The following is an 18,732-nucleotide window of genomic DNA, read 5'->3' as shown; positions in this document are numbered from 1 at the left end:
ATGTCCAACCTAGCTATCTGCTTCTGTTTATAGAAAACTTATTGTAGGTTCAATGGACGTTAGTTTTGATAATTATATGTCTATCTGAACATCAAAAATAAAGAATTAAAAAGGAAATAAAACATTTTCAGACCATTAGCAGGAAGACTTCAACTTTCAACGAACAACATAAAGAGTAAGAATTGCCAATGCGTAGTGAGAGCACTGAAAACAAACTAATGGAGACTGCTAATTTGTATCTACGTTTCCATTCTCTCCTCCTTCATTGTCAGTAATAGAATCACCTAACTTTTAGCTGAGCACATGACAGATTAATCAGAGATTACAGTTTTCAGACTTTTGTTGCAGCCAAAGATGGCCATAAGAATTAGTTCAGAACAATAGAGTATAAGAAAAGGTGATATATACAACTTCAGGCCGTGTCCTTATAGACAATGCTGCGTGACCTTGACTTCTTTCTTTCTTCTTGATGGCTAGGGATAGCTACAACTGGAACAGGCATCTTGGCCACAGAGATGAAAGGAAGTGCTGAGAATGATGGGGTTCACCTGCCCGCCCTGAATTGCTCATATTTGTACTATTATGTGAATAAGAAATAAAATTCTATCATGTTTCAATCACTCTGTTTTAAACATTTCCCGCTACATAGCTTAGTCTGTACTTTAATAAATGCAATGCCATTTTGTCAAGGGGCAGCTGAGCTTGAGACATTCAGTCTCTTGAGTAAATTCTATGAAATTTAAGTCCCAGGGTAAATACTTTCAGCTAACTGAAAGAAGAGAGACAAAGACTGAGGGTGAAGACGCGAGCAAGCCTTATTCCCTCACTATATCAATATAGAAGTGGCACTGAGCTAGAATTCATCAGAGCTGCATTGTAGCCCCATCTCTCAATTCCGTTGGTATCACATTAGGTGACCTGAGGTAAGAGTCTCCTCATCTCACAGTTGCAGTATTTTCATTTGCAAAGTGATTTTTGGAAAGTGTAATCTCTCCATTTCTGAAGCCTTACCTGTCCTTCTCAGACTGGTTATGCCATTCCAGTTCCCAGCTCCTGTCAGGGCAATAGTCCCACTCTACTTCTTCTGCCATGATATAGTAGATCCTTGCAGCTTGGTAGCGTTGGCGAGGGGTGGCTTGGCGGCCAGGACACTGGGAGACATTATAAATTGCCTTCATCCCTGCTTCTCGATGGCTGCCTGCCTGGCAGTAAATCTCAAATGTCCCTGAGGGAGGATCAGAGAGAAAAATCTGACTCAGAACACCCCTGGGTGGTGCCTGGGGAATTTCCTGCCTCTCCCTAGGCAGACTGCAGAAAATAGGTAGTTTCAGATAGTCTCAGATAAGGCTCTTGTCTTAACTACACATTAAATAAAACAGTATTAAAAGTTTATTGAGAGTAATGAGCTCAAAGGTTAAGAGCTCCAGCTCCAAAGCCACATACACTGTCTGGGTTTATTAAAACTAAACTCTGCCACTAGAATAACCAACTTCTATCAGGGTATTACTGGTTTTAGCACAGTAAGTCCTATATTCCTAGCAACCCCTCAGTACTAGGCAAACTGCCATGGTTGGTAACCCTATCTGTTATTTATTATATATAACCTTGTGGCAATTTCTAAACCTGTGTGTTTTTCAGTTCCCTCATCAGAAAAACAAGGATTATTTTATATGTTTTACAATTAAACACAATAATATGTGAACAGTGTGTAGTATAGAACATATTCAATGTTCAGTTAAATGAAGCTATAAATAAGTAAATAAAGCTGTAATAATTATTATTTCAAGAAAAACATTGATGGGTTTTCTCCTACCAAGTACCAAAGAAATAAAATAGACTTCAATAGTTAGCTAAAAAGAAAGAGAACTTCTTGATTGCAGAGGGATGCTTACCTAAGACAGCTTTAGAAGGCCCTTCACTCGTTTTTTACAATTGAAGGCTCAGGTAACAGTCTTAAATGTCTGTTCTGTGGAGTTGCCTGGACAAGATCTTAAGCTCCAAATTTCTACGTCAAGGATACTTAAACTCACTGTTGATCAAGAGAAGCTAACTTTCTTAGAACATTACTCTCATTGTTTCCTTACTTGCTGTTCAGTGCTTATCCCAACACTACAAATTCTGCTTCCTGGCTTTCAAAGCCTTCTGTGAGTTGGCCCCAAACTATCAATCCAGTTCTACTTCCCACACATTGTCTTAAACTCTACTAGCTCTCCGACTACATCAAACCGTGATTGCATCTCACATTTTCCATTCATTCCTAGCTCGGAATCTTCATTTTATTACCCTATTTCTGGAACATACCTGCAACCCCCACCTCCAAGTATCTATGAGAGTTCACTCATTTTCCAAGACGCAATTCATTTTTCTTTTCCAGAAAGCCCTCCCTGACTATTTTGGCACAAACTAAGTTCTACATTCTTGGCCTCTCCACTCCTAATGCACTTTATATCTAAACCACATGTTAAAGGGCTGAGTGCCCCCCTCTTTTAAAATGATCCCTTCTACTAGTTTATAAACACCTTGAAATAAAGAATCTACTCTTTTCTTTCCACATCTACTTTTTCTATTTCTCTTACCACCCATATCTATTCCATCAATATATTCTATCAGAAATTCCTTTGAAATTATTTTTTCATTTCCACTGCCACTTCCCTAGTCCAAGCCCCAAGCTTCTCTCACAGAAAAAATTGCAATAATAGCCTTCACACTGTTCTATTTCTCAGGAGACCAGCTTTATATCAAGTGTTTGTCAAACTCAGGACTAGGTTAAAATTATTAAAATGTTGAAGACACTTGTTCAAGGATGTTTTCCCCAAAATATGAATGGAATTTATAGAAGTAAAGTAAAAGTTTAATACAAACTGTGTGAAACTGACAAGTTTTTCTTACAAACACTATTTCCATCTAATGGCTGGGAAAAAAAATACACCATAGGGACTGAAGAAAAGATAACTGCTGCATTACGAAATGCTAGAAATACATAGAATCTGAAGAAATATTATAGTCAAATATCTTCATAAAAGGAAGAAAAAGGATAGGGAGGTAAGGAGAGATGGAGGAAGGACAAAAGGACTGAAGGAAGGAAGGCAGGAAGGAATGAATCAATGAAGGAAGAAATCTAGCTAGGGAGAAGGGAAGTGATTAGACCAAATTTCAAATTTACACACCAAGTTAATGGACGAGGCTGAACTAGGGCTCTTGTGTTCTGATTTCCAGGCTGAAATAGTTACATCACCACACGCGCACACCCACCCCCCACCCCCCCCACACACACATGGGGTGGCAGGGGTGGGGGTGCTTCACAGGGAGAAAGAAAAAGGGAGAGACCAGAAGTGAGAGTCTGCAGAAATCCTCACAGAATATCAATTTGATAGCACTTATAAGTGACTCTCATTGACCTTCCTCCCAATAAAAGTACTGTATCTGTAAAATCTCTATGTGGTCAAGTCCACTCCCTGCCATATAAGAACTTCACTAAAGCTAAACAGCATCCCAACTTCTCTTCTGTTGTTCCAGAAAAGGATTTTCTCCACCTTCTGCTAACTCTATTCTGCTTGCAGCTGAATAGGGAATCTAAGTAACTAGAACATGGAGAGCACATTGAAGAAGAAAAAGACAAAAGTATTTTTCAAACTTCTTAGAACCCTCAACATGCCTCTTCTTTCCTCTTCACCATCCTCCCTCTTCCCGATCCCATCCCAGGCCCTATACCCAACAAAGCCTCTAGGGCCGCTGCTAAGGCACTTACCAAGGTTGTCAGGCTGCATGATGGCCATGACGAAGGTATGAGGAAAGAGCATGGCTGCACCCTTCCTCATGCCCTGAAGCTGCACAGTGTTGCCCTCGAACATGACCCCATGCACATCAGTCTCTGTGCCCAGGCCGAGCAAGTGCCAGGCCACTGTGTCACCCTTGCACATGTCCAGCCTGGGCAGGTTAGAGAACAGAAACCCATTAATGGCTGGAAAACAAAAACACAAAACAAGATAAGGAGATGAGACCAGACTACTCCAGCACCGGCCAGCAGCATGGCATCAGCTATGTACTATGGTTTCACACAACTTGAAACTGCTGAGTCATCCTCAACTCCTCTGCCTTCTTCTCTAAGCCACTTTAACTCTAGTTGTGAATATCTGTGTCTTTGGGATGAGCAGTCAACTGTCCTTTCTGGACTCCTGTCCATCATGATCCACATCCTGACAACATTAAACTACTCTCCACTACCACAACCATACACACACACACACACACACACACACACACACCTCTCCTATTCCCCATTTCTTGAAATCCCTTTTCCTTGGTTTCTGTGGCAACATACTCTCTGGTTATTTTACAACCACTTTGTTCCTTCTTTACACCGATCTTATTTTCCACCCCTCCATAACGTGTTTGGGTTCTGAAAATTCCATCTTCAGCTCTCAAACCTGTTTCCTCCTCTTCATCTTCACTGCCATTCCCCTGGTTCTGGGCCTCATCCTCTCTGGCCTGAACTTCTAAAATAGCCACCTCTCTGGTACTCCTACCTGCAGTCTGTCCTCCCATCCTCTTCCCCCACCCACACACACACACGTACATGTACACACACACACACACATCATTGTCCTCTGAGCTCTATTTCTCTCTGCATTACCAAAGCTTTAAACATTGTAGATGCCCTGATAATACCTGTTGACTTTTCACATACTGTTTCCTCTTGATGGAATGAACTTCTCTTATGGTATCTTTCTATGGCATCCTACAATTCACTCATCATATCTTTATTCAGATATCCTCTGTAAAGCAGTTACTACTCCCTCTTTGATCCATGAAACTTTTATCCCACACAATTTTATAAAAGATTATCTGCAATATCAGTTACCATGGAATGCAACTGATATACTTTCTGGTGATTTACTTAGAAATCTATTTGCTGCAATGGATTGACCTAACAGGAAGTATATCAATTTTTTTTCTATATCTATGTGACTGCTTGAGCACCTCATACTAATTAGGTGCTCAGTAAATTCTAACTGGAATGAACTTTGCTCATGAGACTGTTTTATTTTTTCCAAATGATGGAACTAACTAGTAATGGAAACCAAGAGATAGAACCAAAAACAATTCACTCATTCTTGTTTCCCTCCTATACCACCCTCCCAATGCAAAACACAGGAGGGAGACTTGTTTGAAGCCTACACCTTTTCAATGCCTCCATATCTACTGCAATTTAATGTGTCACACTGTGTGATAATCCCTTAGAATGCTAATAAGAACACTACTAACTCCATGATTATGCTTCCCTTGCCTGGTTGAAAATCTATTCAGTCTTCAATCCCAAGCTTAAGCAGTTCTTTCTTCCAGAAATATTTTAATGTGATACTTCCTCATTAATGATCTCCTTCTCTTATGAAACAGTTGTTCTACACAGCTTTTAATTCAGCACTTAGTTTTTAATTAAGCACTTAATTATAGCCTTTCTTGGATTATTCTATAAATGTTTCATAAATTTTATTAATCTCATCTCACTGCAAATTGCCGGAAGCTCCTTGCAAACTGAAACCATGTCTTCCCATTCATTTACTCATCCATCCACCCATTCATTTAGTAGTTTACTAATTCAATAAACTATGTATTAGACAGTGTAGAGGATACAGAGATAAGCAATATTTAATGCTCATGTTTAAAAAGACTACACTCTTGCAGAAATCAAAATCAATTTAACAAACAGATACAATATTGAAGAGTATATGGAACTTGCTATTGAAATGGTCTGATTGAAATGCAATGGTAGTTCAGGAGAGGTTGCCATTACCCTGAGCTTGGCTGATAAGAAATGGTTACATGGAAGAGGTAGCTTTTGAGATGGGTCATACAGAATGCACAGAATTCCTGCAAGCTGAGGACAAAGATGTAAGCAGTGACATTTCAAGTGAAGGGAATGGGAACAACACTGCAAAAGCACGAAATCAGCATGTTCACAAAGAAAAATAGTCCTATTTGGCAGGAGTATGGGGTAGGGGGAGCAAAGGTAGTAAAAGATAAGGAAGTGGGGAGATAAGATTGGAAAGGTATCATTTGGCTTATTCTTCACAATCCCTTGTAGATTTCTGGTGCACAATCCTCATCTCACAGTACTTTCTTCCAGTGTCCCCCATATTGTGTAACACAGGACACAGCACCCAAAGGTGCTAAGTATAAGATCTGTTGTGTTAGGTTGAATCTCTCAATCTAGCTCGTCTCTTGGACAGAGATGACCAATAAAATCAGTATTTTCAGGATTGGTCATGATTACAGTTCAAGTTAGATTTGACTTGGGGTCCCTCAATTTAGCCCAGGGCAAAAGTACTCCCCATACCATGCATCCGATTGGAATCTTGAAAGCCCTCGATATCCTCTGAAAGCAGTCGGAAATCCAACATAGCAGTTGCTTGATTGGCATTGCTGTACCAGCTCTTGTTCTCATCCAACACAGTGAAAAGAAGAAAGAATTCTTTATCCACCCCTTTCTGTAGGCCCAATAGAAGAAAGTAGAGGGAAAAATGACAATGGTTTCAGCAGTTGTGGACTGTGTTGCTACAGATCCAGGGATTCCAGACTCTTCCCATTTTCTTTTCCCATTTTGAGCCCATACCTTCTACCCAGAGATGCAGCTATTGATAAGCAGTTTTTCCTTATCCTCAAATTGCAGATGAGAGAAGAAGATCAGAATAAAAGGACAAGCCTGACGGGGAAGAAATGTACGAAAGGGGTCAGGGAAGGAGCATAGGATAAGAAATAAGAGGTACGGAGTGTGAAAAAAGAGAACTTGGAATCACCTGGGGAGAGGACTGAGGGGAGATGGCTAGAAAAGCAGAGGAGGGTCTTGGGGGAAATAAGAAAATAAAAGATAAGTTATATGAATAGTAATTATTGTTACCACTAGCATTTACCAAGTGCTTACACTGTACTAAGCCCTGTATATGGATTATTTTAATTAATCCCCACAGAAACCCAAGATGTCTTCTTCCATTGTTATCCCTTTTTTACAAATGAGAAAAGTGAGTCAAAGAGAAGTTCAGTAGCTCACCCAATGTTACACAAATAGAAATCGTGGGCTGAATACAAAAGAAGACAGGCAAATATTGAAGCAGATTTAGGGATCAGGAGCAAGGTTTAGGGGCCAATGACATAAGGGAGAGGGAGAAGGAGACGGGAGGAAGGAAGGAAGGAAGGAAGGAAGGAAGGAAGGAAGGAAGGAAGGAAGGAAGGAAGGATGGAAGGAAGGAGGGAGGGAGGGAGAAAAGAAGGAGATGATGGAAGGATATCATGAATTACCTGTGAGGCTAAGGAAGATATGTTTGCCAGTACAAAAAATAACATGCACGATAGCATGAGGTCACAAAATATTAATTTCAGATGGGCCAGCTTGATTATTTTTCTTTTATTCCCTAAACTTCAGAACCCAGTTCCATGCTTAACTGCTATCCAGCAAGCTAGCTTCATCCTTCTCCCTGCAGGCTTCCCAGCCAGATAACCCTGACAATACCTGCTTGCCATCTGTACCCAAGGCACCAGCCCTGCAAACCAGCAGGGGGCCCACCAGGCCAGAATTTGTGTCTCTTATGGGATCTGCAGCAGAGAAGTACATCCAGGTGAGACAAGCAGGATCCTGAGCAGTGGGACCAGCATGAGGGGGGACTGTCCAGCGGTATGTTACTTTCTCAAAGGGCTTAGCAACCAAGCCAGGGTGAGATGAACCTGTAGGGAAAAATATGGTACTCATTACTTACATTGACTAGAATGAGAATCATCAGCTCAAAATGGTGAAATAAAGATTATGAACTACAAAGGCATTTTGGAGCAACAGTAGCAGCAACATGGAATATTGAATATTGAAGAGGACTCTGGTCTAGGAGTCAAGAGATGAGTTTGTTTTCTCGTTCTGCCATCACTTGAAAACATACATTAATCTGCTCTTACATCACTACTTCTGCTTAAAACTGTGCAGCGATGGGAGACTTACTATCTGCCATTATAGCTCATTTCATTTTTAAACAGCTGTGATTATTTAACATTTTTTTCTTTCAATATGTACTATGTATATGTGGATGTGTATATGTTATGTATGTATGTATGTGTATATATGTGCATATGTATATGTATATACATATAACACTACGGCTGTAATTTCTAAAATGGAAACAAAACATGGCCAAGCAATGCACACACTTTTTTCAAATTTTCATGCCATCAGTAATCAAAGAAGTACAATTGAAAATAGCTAGATAACTTTTTTTACAAGTTAAGTTAGCAAAGATTTTGCAAATTATAAAAATGCATGATGGTAAGAAATGGTTTAAATGGCACCTACTCTACTCACTCACCTATAAAGAGGGTAAGTGTAAAAGGGAATAATAAAAAAAAATGTAGACAAAATTTGAAAAAAAATGTTTGCAATCTACCCATCTGACAAAGGACTTATATCCAAAATCTACAAAGAACTAAAACAGATTTACAAGAAATAAAAAATAATCAAACCTATTCAAAAGTGGGCAAAGGATATGAACAGACACTTTTCAAAAGAAGACATATATGAGGCCAACAAACATATGATAAAATGCTCATCATCACTGGTCATTAGAGAAATGCAAATCAAATGTACATTGAGATACCATCTCACGCCAGTTAGAATGGCGATCACTAAAAAATCTGGGGACAACAGATGCTGGAGAGGATGTGGAGAAATAGGAACACTTTTACACTGTTGGTGGGAGTGTAAATTAGTTCAACCATTGTGGAAGACAGTGTGGCGATTCCTCAAGGACCTAGAAATAGAAATTCCATTTGACCCAGCAATCCCATTACTGGGTATATATCCAAAGGATTATAAATCATTCTATTATAAGGACACATGCACATGTATGTTCACTGCAGCACTGCTTACAATAGCAAAGACCTGAAACCAACCCAAATGCCCATTGATGATAGACTGGACAGGGTAAATGTGGCACATATACACCATGGAATACTATGCAGCCATCAAAAACAATGGTTTTGTGTCCCTTGTAGGGACATGGATGAACCTGGAAATCATCATTCTCAGCAAACAGACACAAGAACAGAAAATCAAACACCACATGTTCTCACTCATAGGCAGGTGCTGAACAATGAGAACACATGGACACAGGGAGGGGAGCATCACACACTGAGGTCTGTGGGGGGGGTCTGGGGGGACAGTGGGGGGTAGGGAGTTGGGGAAGGCTAACATGCGGAGAAATGCCAGATATAGGTGATGGGGACGGGGGCAGCAAACCACATTGCCATGTATGTACCTATGCAACGGTCCTGCATGTTCTTTACATGTATCCCAGAACCTAAATTGCAATTATATATACATATATATATATGTATATATGTGTGTATATATATATATATATTTATATAACAAAAAAAAGAAAGTAGACAAAAATGTAGACACAGTTTTTTATTTAAAAGGTTCATATCCACAAGTAGAATAATATATGCAATAAATACTGAAAAGAATGTTCAATCTAAAATAATCAAACATATGTAAATCAAAACAACAGTGAGTTTTGTTGATGCTGTTGTTTCCCTGCAAGACAGTCATTTTGACAAGATTAAAAAAGATTTTCCCAGTGCTGATGAGGTTGTAAGGAAAGGAGCCCTCCTCAGATACTGCTAATAGAACTCTAAACTGATAATACAGCAAATCTCTCCAGACAGCATTTTGGGTGTAGGTATCAAAAATTTTAAGGTATGTATCCTCTGATGTAGCAATTCCTCACCTTAAAAATATATTCTGAAGAAATGTTTATAAAAGTGTGCAAAGAAGCATATGGAAGAACATTTGCAGTATAGCTTACAACAAGGGGTTGTAATTTAGTTTATAATTTACAACCTCATCAGCACTGGGGAATTCTTTTTAATCTTGTCAAAATAACTGTCTTGTAGGCAAACAAAAACATCAACAAAACTTGCTGTTGTTTTGATTTACACTTGTGTGATTATTTCAGGTTGAACATTCCTTTCAGTATTTACTGCATATATTATTCTACTTGTGGATATGAACCTTTTAAATAAATAGCCTTGTCTACATTTTTGTCTATTTTTTTAAAATCTTTTCTTATTCATTCATTATTTCTTACTCTTCAAATTTTCAAATATACAGAAAACTTTAAAAAATAGTGCAATGATCACCCTATCACTTAGAGTCTATTGCTAACATTTCACCGTCTTTAATTCATCTAATCTATGTGTATGTACACGTACACACACTACACGCAGTTTTTGTTTGTTTGCTTTGGTTGAATCATTTGGAAGTAGAATGCAAACATCATGACATTTTATAGCTAAAATATTAGCAAGCATCTCGTATTTCACTATAATGCCATTATTACACCTAAGAAAATTCCCTAATAACATCTAATATCCAATATATATCAAGAATTTTGCAATTATCTCCAAAATGCCTCCTAAAGCTGTTTTTCACAAACAGATTCACTCAAAGTTTGCACACTGCATTTGATTGTTATGTCTCTAATCCTCCTATTGATGGTATTGACTTCTTCAAGAGACTAGACCAGTTGCCTTGTAGAATTTTCATTCTAGATTTGTCTGCAACTTTTCCATTTATGATTTCCATTTTTCTTTTATATTTTGGCTAGAATTAGCATGCATCAATATTCTTAGAGAAAGTAAAAAATTAATTACACAATACTGTCACTTCTAGGATTCTCTTCTGATATAGTAATCCAAAATGCAAGCTAGGATGTATGCATTCGTTCACTGCAACCTGCCTTACAATATTCAAAAATACTGAAAAAACCTATGTATCTAGGCAACAAAGGATAAAGTAAGTAAATTATGACAAATCCTTGACATAAAGTATTATATAGTCATTAAAATGTAACATTATAATGGCATGGGAAAACGAACACAGTTCAACGGTAAGTGAGAATAGTAGGATGCAAAACTGTACAAACCATATGATCATATATCTCTATACAGACTTGTATAAACACACAAAAATATTTAAAGTTATATCAAAAGTTATATGACAATTTATCTATAAATGATGTTTGTTTACTTTGTAATTTTCTGCTTTCCAAAGTTCTATAATACACTTGATTTAGAATTAGGTTATATTTAAATACATTTTTTAAAATTTTCTCTGATTAGTGAAGCCTAGCTCTGCTTTGCTATTATATTATTCATTCATTCAACAACATTCACATATGGAAACTAATTCTGCCTACTTCTCCCTCTCCATCCACCATTTATTTGTTTTCTAGAGACACCTGATACCTCCTGGAGCCCACATTTGCCAGAAACCCTGCTGGCTCACCATCATTGTACACAGCGCCTTCATAGTCTTTCTCATAAAAGACCCCATGAGGCTGCATGCTGAATGGCTTGGAGGCACGGTTGTAGAAGACCACCTGAATGATGTCACCAACCTCAGCCCGGATAACTGGCCCTGGAAAATGGGAAGGAGAGACAATGAGAATGACTAAAGGGATGAACAGGGAGGAAGAATATGGAAGAAGAAGGAGGGAAAGAAAAGGAAAGTCAAAGTGAAGAAGATAAAGAACTCTTTTCTTTGTAATAATAAGAACAATCCTTTTCAAGTGTATTGAAATTTACAGTTATAAAAAACACTGGAAAATCCATTATGTTATTCAATTGTCAAACATCATTTTATGGCATGTAGGGCAGGAATTAACTCCAATTTACAGATGAGAAAATTTCAGCTGAGAGAGGTGGAATTTATCTGCCCAAATTTAAATGGTTGATTAGCCATTCAACCAGGACCAGAGGCCAGGACTTTCTTTCATCCCACTGTCAGGCCCAACCTCATTTTCACTTACTTTATTGTCCCAGATCCCATAGCTGCATCTCTTGGTGGAACTATCTAAGAGTATTATTATATCTTCTATCCAGGCACTGGAGTAGGTAAATAGAGCCACAACTTCTAAACTCTTCTGAACTTCACTACCCACCACATCTAATCTAGCTTAGGTCACCTTTGAGGCAGACCAAAAGTACCAAAACTGAGCACTTATGCTGGCTCTAACCCTTGGTCAGAGTTTCTAGCTTGGTTTCCTACTCAATTTCCACATCTAATGTTACACCTCTTCTCAAAGACTGGGCACCCATACTGAAATCCAGCCAATAATAATTCCTTCATACTCACCACTCCTAGGGTGGATTTCTCATCATTATATCTCCCTATCCAGCTGACGTAAGACTTATTGTCCATTATTAGAGCTAGAATCAACTGGCACATACCTATCCCGAGTATGGTCTATTATATTAATTTCCAAAGTTTTTTCCATCTTGCTTATTTTATTTTCTGGTTCCATCATGTTACTAAACCTCGTCTAACTTTGGTTTAGCCCTTCTAGATACCTTCTTCAAGTTCAGACTCTAAGCCTATTCTGCATGCTTCCTGTTTCAAGCATGTCTGCATGTCATGCCAATCCGCCACTGGTCCCAGATGGCCGAAAACCTAGATAGTCTTACTTCCTTGTATAACCCTTCTAGAGAAGGAATTCTAAAAGTGTGTACTGTACATCAGTGGTATTGGAAGACATTCACTGAAAAAAAGTGGAGATTCATGATAAACAAAAATAAATCTAAGGCTCTTAGAAATCCTGTAGCAAAAAAGCACTATTTAACTGCTTAACTTAGTGTTTTTTCAAACACATTCAAACTCGTAACCCTTTTTCACAAAACAATCTTCACATAAGACTCACTTTAGAAGACACTGGTCTACAATGTGCTCCTAAGTCATGTCCAGGCCCAAGTTTCAAAGTTCTCCTCACGTTTCTGGCTCTAGTCAATGAATTTCATAAGCTAAAAATTCCTCACCCAGGATTCCAAGATGCCTATCTTCTTCCAACTGCATCTTCTCCTGGAATGTTTCATCTTGAAAGGCTTCATATCGCACTTTCCAGTAAGTGCCCCCAATTCGGCTGGAGCTCTTCTGGAAAAACTTATCTGAGTTACTGATATATAAAAAGGAAAATATGATATGATTTTATTAGGTATCAAAATAGACTCCCATCTCACCCTTCGTCTCATCAAGTTACAAATGTTTATGTTTCGAAAGGACCTCAGAGCTCATCTGAGTTAACTCCCACCAGTGAAGATATCTCCTTTGGTGACACCACTAGTAAGTTATATACAGCTTCTGCTTGAGCCTTTCCAAAGACAAGAAACTCATATCCCAAAGAAACAATCTCCCTTACTGTTTATTTTAAATTATTGGAATTCTTTTTTAGTGTAATATTCTTGCTTATAAGTTCCAGGCTCTGGAACCAGTTCTGCCCTCCAGAGACTCATAGTTTGCCTCGTTCTTAATCATCCTTAGGTATTAGTAATCCTTTGTCTCACTCTAAAATGAAAGCCCACTAAATTAATAAGCCCAATTGGAGATCCTGGAATCTATGCTGAGACTCAAACACCAACTTTCCTGTTTGCTGCAGATTTACACTATTATTTTCTGCTAGAAGTATAACCATAAAGGATCTTCCCCAGCCCCTCCCTTAGTCATCTATCAAGTGCCTCCTCTGTGGAAGACCTGTCACAACTGATTGCCAAGTGAGTGGTATGACATGAGACCCAGCAACTGAGTAGGGCACTAACCTCCTGCTCTATCTCGCCCACATCTGGGTCATGCATGAGGCAGGAGAACTTGGAGAAATTCCTTCAAAAGAATGAGCATGGAATAGCCAAAAGGCAGATTGCTTCCCTTCCTATATTTCTCAGAGTGCTTTTCATATGCCTACTTAAATGCCTCTTTTGGACTATAGAAAAGAAATGAAGAAGCAAGGAGGTAAATAATGGGTAAAGTGAATAAAAACTAGAAAAAAAGCTATTTCAACTGATACAGGAGCTGGTCCCAACTGGGCTTTCCTTTATGATAATGGACAGGAATTATAGTAGAATCAACTTGAAATTCTGCTTGGACCCTTTGCTGGAGATATGGAATAACCTCACAAAAAGCTTTGCTACCTGTATCACCCCAAGAGCAAGCTCTCTAGAGGGCCACAAGAACTTGGCTAACAGTTGTGTCATGTAACCCCAGCCAGACAATGATGTGCATCCCCAAGTAAAGGGAGAGATTTCTGGGAAAAAGATAATAGGTGTTTGGAGCTGGACACAGAAGTAAGGAGAGGGAGCCCACTGCCTCTTACCTGCCTGGCTCTCTCAAACTCTTCCCAGTACTCCCATCATGTCCCATCGGGCCATAGTCCCACTGAATCTCATGGGCCTCAATGAAGTACTGTCGAACTTTGCCTGTGAGCAGGTCCACAGGAGGGGTGGCGGAGCAAGACTTGACCTTGTAGAGTGCCTGCATGCCATCTGAGGGAAGAACATTATAACTGGCCCCATTCTATCCAACAGGATTTTTACCCAGAAGACTCACTTTCCTCCTTCTGCTAGTGTTTCCTCCGCCAACTCTCCACTACTCTCTTTACTCCAAAATGGACCACTTTCTCTCACTCTTAAAGCACCTGGCTGAGAGAGAGCCCAGGTAAAATTCAGGTACCTCCACTTGCTTATGCCACCACTGAGGCATTTACTAGATCCTCATTCCTGCTTCTGCATAAAGGCTCACATTGTAGCAACATCACAGAGACAGAAGTAAGGAAACCTGAGTTCAACCTCGACCTTTAACCACTATCTGCAGGACCTTAGACAAGTCACTTCCTCAGTCCGAGCTTTCCTCTTTTGCCAAAGGAGAGAATAGGAAAATCCACCTCATAGGGCTGGTAGGAGCATCATATTTAATATAGAGGTTAATTATTTATAAACTGGGAAGCTCCCAAAATAAAAGAACATCTTGTATTCATGGAGATGAAGTTTCAGACTTGGGACTGTCAGGAAAATGTAGATTCTAAGTAGTGCTTTCAAATGTGGAATATGCTATATTAAGTCAGCATGGCAATGGATAGTACTGTCTTATATTGGCTTAGCAACTTATAGAGCTCACTCAGCTACATTATTTTATTAGAGTCCCACAACTTCCCAGGGAGATTTGAAATTTGTAAATTAGAAATCTGAGATATGATGAAGGAAGAGGAAAGAATATTCATTCTCTTCAATACGTATTATGTTAGGTTCTGTGTCAGGTGCTTTACATATTTTCTAAAGTTTCAGTCCCAGGGAGTATATATGTTACCTCTATCAATCTTCACAACCATTGTACAAAATAGACTTTTGATGTCCCCTTTTGCAGATGAAGAAAACAAAAGATCAGAGAGGTTAAATAACTTGCCCAAGGTTGCACAGCTAGTTAGAGGTGGAGTTGAGACTTAAGCTCCCATCTTAAGTGCTCATTTTCTTCTCTTAAATCTACTCTCTTGGTCACATAATCCCCCTATTCTCTAAGATTCAAAAATCGCATTTTCTGTCTAAAATCTCATTATTGTTTTACAAGGTATGCATCACTACTGCCATTAATAGGCTCAGAGAAGTGACATAACTTATCAAAGGTGGCTAAACAAGTGATGGAACCAGGATTTGAATCCAAGCATGTCTGTCTCTAAGGTCCATACTTATTCCACAATCATGCTGCATCTCTAACCCCAATCCATATTTATATTCTCATACCTAGAAAGCTTTGGTGGTAAGACATACCCCGGATAATGGAGCACATGTAACTGGCCCCTATTGTGTCAAACCTAACTCCCAAGATTTATTTTCCTCTTAGTCTAATCCACTTCACTTACTCACATATCATTTTTTCTGACACCCTTCTAATCTACCATACATCAAATAATTCTTAAAAAGGAAAGCCGAAGATGATTTTGGAGACTAGTTAGACCAACTTTCCCATTTTACTGATGTGGCAAATGTGGCCTAGAAATGGAAAGGCACTTGCCTGAAGTCTCATAATATTTTTCACAAACCTAAGACTACAATTCAAACCTAATCAATTATCTACTGCTCTTTCCACGGCCTCATATGCTCTTCCTTCCTTCTGATGCCTCTGACTTTTCTCAATACATTGCTCTGCAATGCCATTACTTTAATGTTTCTCCCTTTAAAAACAAAACCTTCCACTCTTACTCTTATTTTGTTCCAACCAGAGTGCAACTAGGTACCCACAATACACGATGATCTCCTATGGAAATGTTACTGTCTTTTAACTAATCTCTCCTTTACTCCCTGTTCAATAAGTTGAAAATGTCTCCAGGTCTTAACTGTTTAGAATTCTAAGCAAACAATAAAAAGCTTATTAAAAGAATTCCTATTCATCCCCAAAGCATCTTATGTTCAAGATGGAGAAGATTAAACACAGAGAGTTGTGTCCAAGTTTACCCAGCAAGTTTCCCAGTAGATTCAGGAAAAAACTTGGGTCCGCTGACTTCTAATCTATTGTGCCATCCTTTGTCCCAAGATGCCTCAACTGGAAGACTTAACTTATGGCTGCAGACCAGAAGTCCAGCCTCCTTTGACTATTATCATACCTACCTCTTACACCCCAAGTGTTAGAAATGTTGGATCTCACCTCGAAAGTGACTGTTCACTTGACAGCTAACTAACCAGGTACCAGGTTCCCAGGGCACCATCTCAGCAGTCACAAAGGTAGCTGGAAAGATGTGAGCCACATCAGTGCGGTGTCCACGAGTGGTCAGCATCTGTCCATGGAAAAAAGCTGTATGGACATCAACTTCATTGCCCATGCCAAACAAGTGCCAGGCCACACGTTTCTGTGCACACATGTTCAGCTCTGGTAAATTCCCGAAAACAAAGCCATTGATTGCTGCAAAAGAAAACCCAAAGAAAATATCAGAATTAGGAAAGGACTGCCCAATGGAAGAAGCCTTATCATTTAATAATAATAGTAAATAACATTTGAATGAGGTTATAAAGAGTACACTGTGTTAACCATGTGTATTATCTTCTTTAAATCTCAAAAATATCCCTGAGAAATAGGCAGATATTATTAGTCTTATTAAAAAAAAAAGAGAGAGAGAGAAGAGCAAGGCTCAGAGAGGTTAAGTTACTTCTTTCCTAAGGCCATAGAGCTATTAAGTGCTTAAAGCCAATATTCCAAACCAAAAATGTGAAGAAACCATCTAAGGAATTGAGTTATTTTGCAGGCTATTCTTTCAGCGTAGTTTTATTCTAAAAATTTCCACAGGACACTTGTCAAATTGGCTGACTAATTAGCATGGCTATTATAATAAATTGGTGGAAAACTCAAGAGAAAGTTGAGCTGTCTAAGCCATGCTTTACATCTTCTTTCTGAATTTTCACTTCCTTTTGTGACTGTCTGGTTTTTAGTCCACCGCAGTCACCAACGGCCAGTAAATGACTTCCTTAATGAAACAAAAACAAAATCGACTTGTTTATATTCCTAAAATCAGTTCTCCATTCATGCCTCAGGGATTCTGTGCCTTAGTTTCTTTTTAATTTAATTAATATGGTCAATGCGCTTATAGACATAAGCACAGCGTTGGATAGGGGATATAAGCAAGGTAGCTTGAAAGAAACCATTTTTCTCCACAAAATGGATAATTTTGCTAGGTTCTTCCTTTTTAAAACAAATCAATATTAATTAATTGTATCAGTGGGCAACCCCCAGCAAAGTAATTAAACATATAGTATATAACTTTTGCCTGTGTGCTATTCCACAGGCTGTCACCAGCCTATGTGCTATTCTACATTATGAGGCAGGTAGCCTAATGGAAAGAGCACAATCTATGCAGTCAGAAAGATGAGGGTTGGAGCTTTAGCTGTGCCATTTATCTACTGCATAATCTTAGGTGCTTTTGTGTCCTCACACATAAAATAAGAAAGATCCATCTACTACTCTTGATTCTTATGATGATTAAAAAGGACTATGTATGTGAAAGCATCCACCAAACATTATAACCAGTGGATACCCTTCAACAATGTTCCCTGTCACAATCTGACCACCTTTTCCCCGCTCACCATGCATCCTATTGCTTTCTTGAAAAGTCTCATCTTCCTTGTCCACTGATGCAGGTTCTGAGCAGTAAGTGGCAATGTTCTCATCAAGATGCCAGCTAAGATTCTCATCTATCACACTGAAGAGCAGGAAGAATTCATGGTCCACATCCTGCCGTTGAGGAGCAGAGTTTCCATCCAGGGCTCCTAGGACAAGTAATAAAGTTTCTCTTGAGAAAATTATTTCCTTAGCCATAGTAAGCTGAAAAGGGTACTCATAAGAAAAGAATAGGGGTCTTAAGAATCTGTAAGCAACAGAAGAGCAGATATAATCTTCTTATGTTAATTTCCATTTCCAAACTCCCCATAAAACCACCAATTCAGGTGAAGCTAGGACTTGACGTTAGAACACAAAGGATCTACAATAATTCCCTCCCACCACCCCTGCCTATGTCTTCAACTCAGGGCCTGAATCTGACCACATTCCTGTAACCCTCTGATCTTCAAGTCTGACTACTCCTGGAGCATAGCCTACTACCAGCAAAATCCTACCCAAACCCTGATGACCACACTTTCAATCTTATCCATATCTAAATTCTTACCACACATCTGATTTCAATGTGAACTGACTTTATAATCACTAATTTGAGCTTTAAAAGTAAAAGAAGAAAAATATAAAGAGTAGAAAAGTTGGGTGTTTTGTTGTTTTTAATATTTTAAAAAAAAAAGATTCCTAGGATCATGATGACAGGCAGGAGGCAGGACTAGATTGCAGCTAAGATTCAGATGGACAGAGCAGCGTGCAGAGGCTGGCATCACAAATTT

General features: G+C 38.9%; 1 protein-coding gene across 1 annotated transcript in view; it reads right to left on the bottom strand.

Annotated features, from left to right (window-relative positions):
- HEPH (hephaestin) overlaps window positions 1–18,732 on the bottom strand; it is a 105,165-nt gene that overhangs the window by 67,647 nt on the left and 18,786 nt on the right. The window contains 9 exon segments of the mRNA XM_032255817.1: window positions 1,012–1,225; window positions 3,749–3,961; window positions 6,338–6,488; window positions 7,508–7,719; window positions 11,327–11,458; window positions 12,853–12,989; window positions 14,181–14,349; window positions 16,502–16,756; window positions 17,932–18,114. Coding sequence (XP_032111708.1) covers window positions 1,012–1,225; window positions 3,749–3,961; window positions 6,338–6,488; window positions 7,508–7,719; window positions 11,327–11,458; window positions 12,853–12,989; window positions 14,181–14,349; window positions 16,502–16,756; window positions 17,932–18,114 — 1,666 coding nt within the window.

The sequence above is a fragment of the Sapajus apella genome, unplaced genomic scaffold, assembly GCF_009761245.1.
Source record: "Sapajus apella isolate SASKATOON/1434 unplaced genomic scaffold, GSC_monkey_1.0 scaffold91, whole genome shotgun sequence".
NCBI classification, from domain to species: domain Eukaryota; kingdom Metazoa; phylum Chordata; class Mammalia; order Primates; family Cebidae; genus Sapajus; species Sapajus apella.
This window is presented reverse-complemented; position numbering and strand designations above follow the sequence as displayed.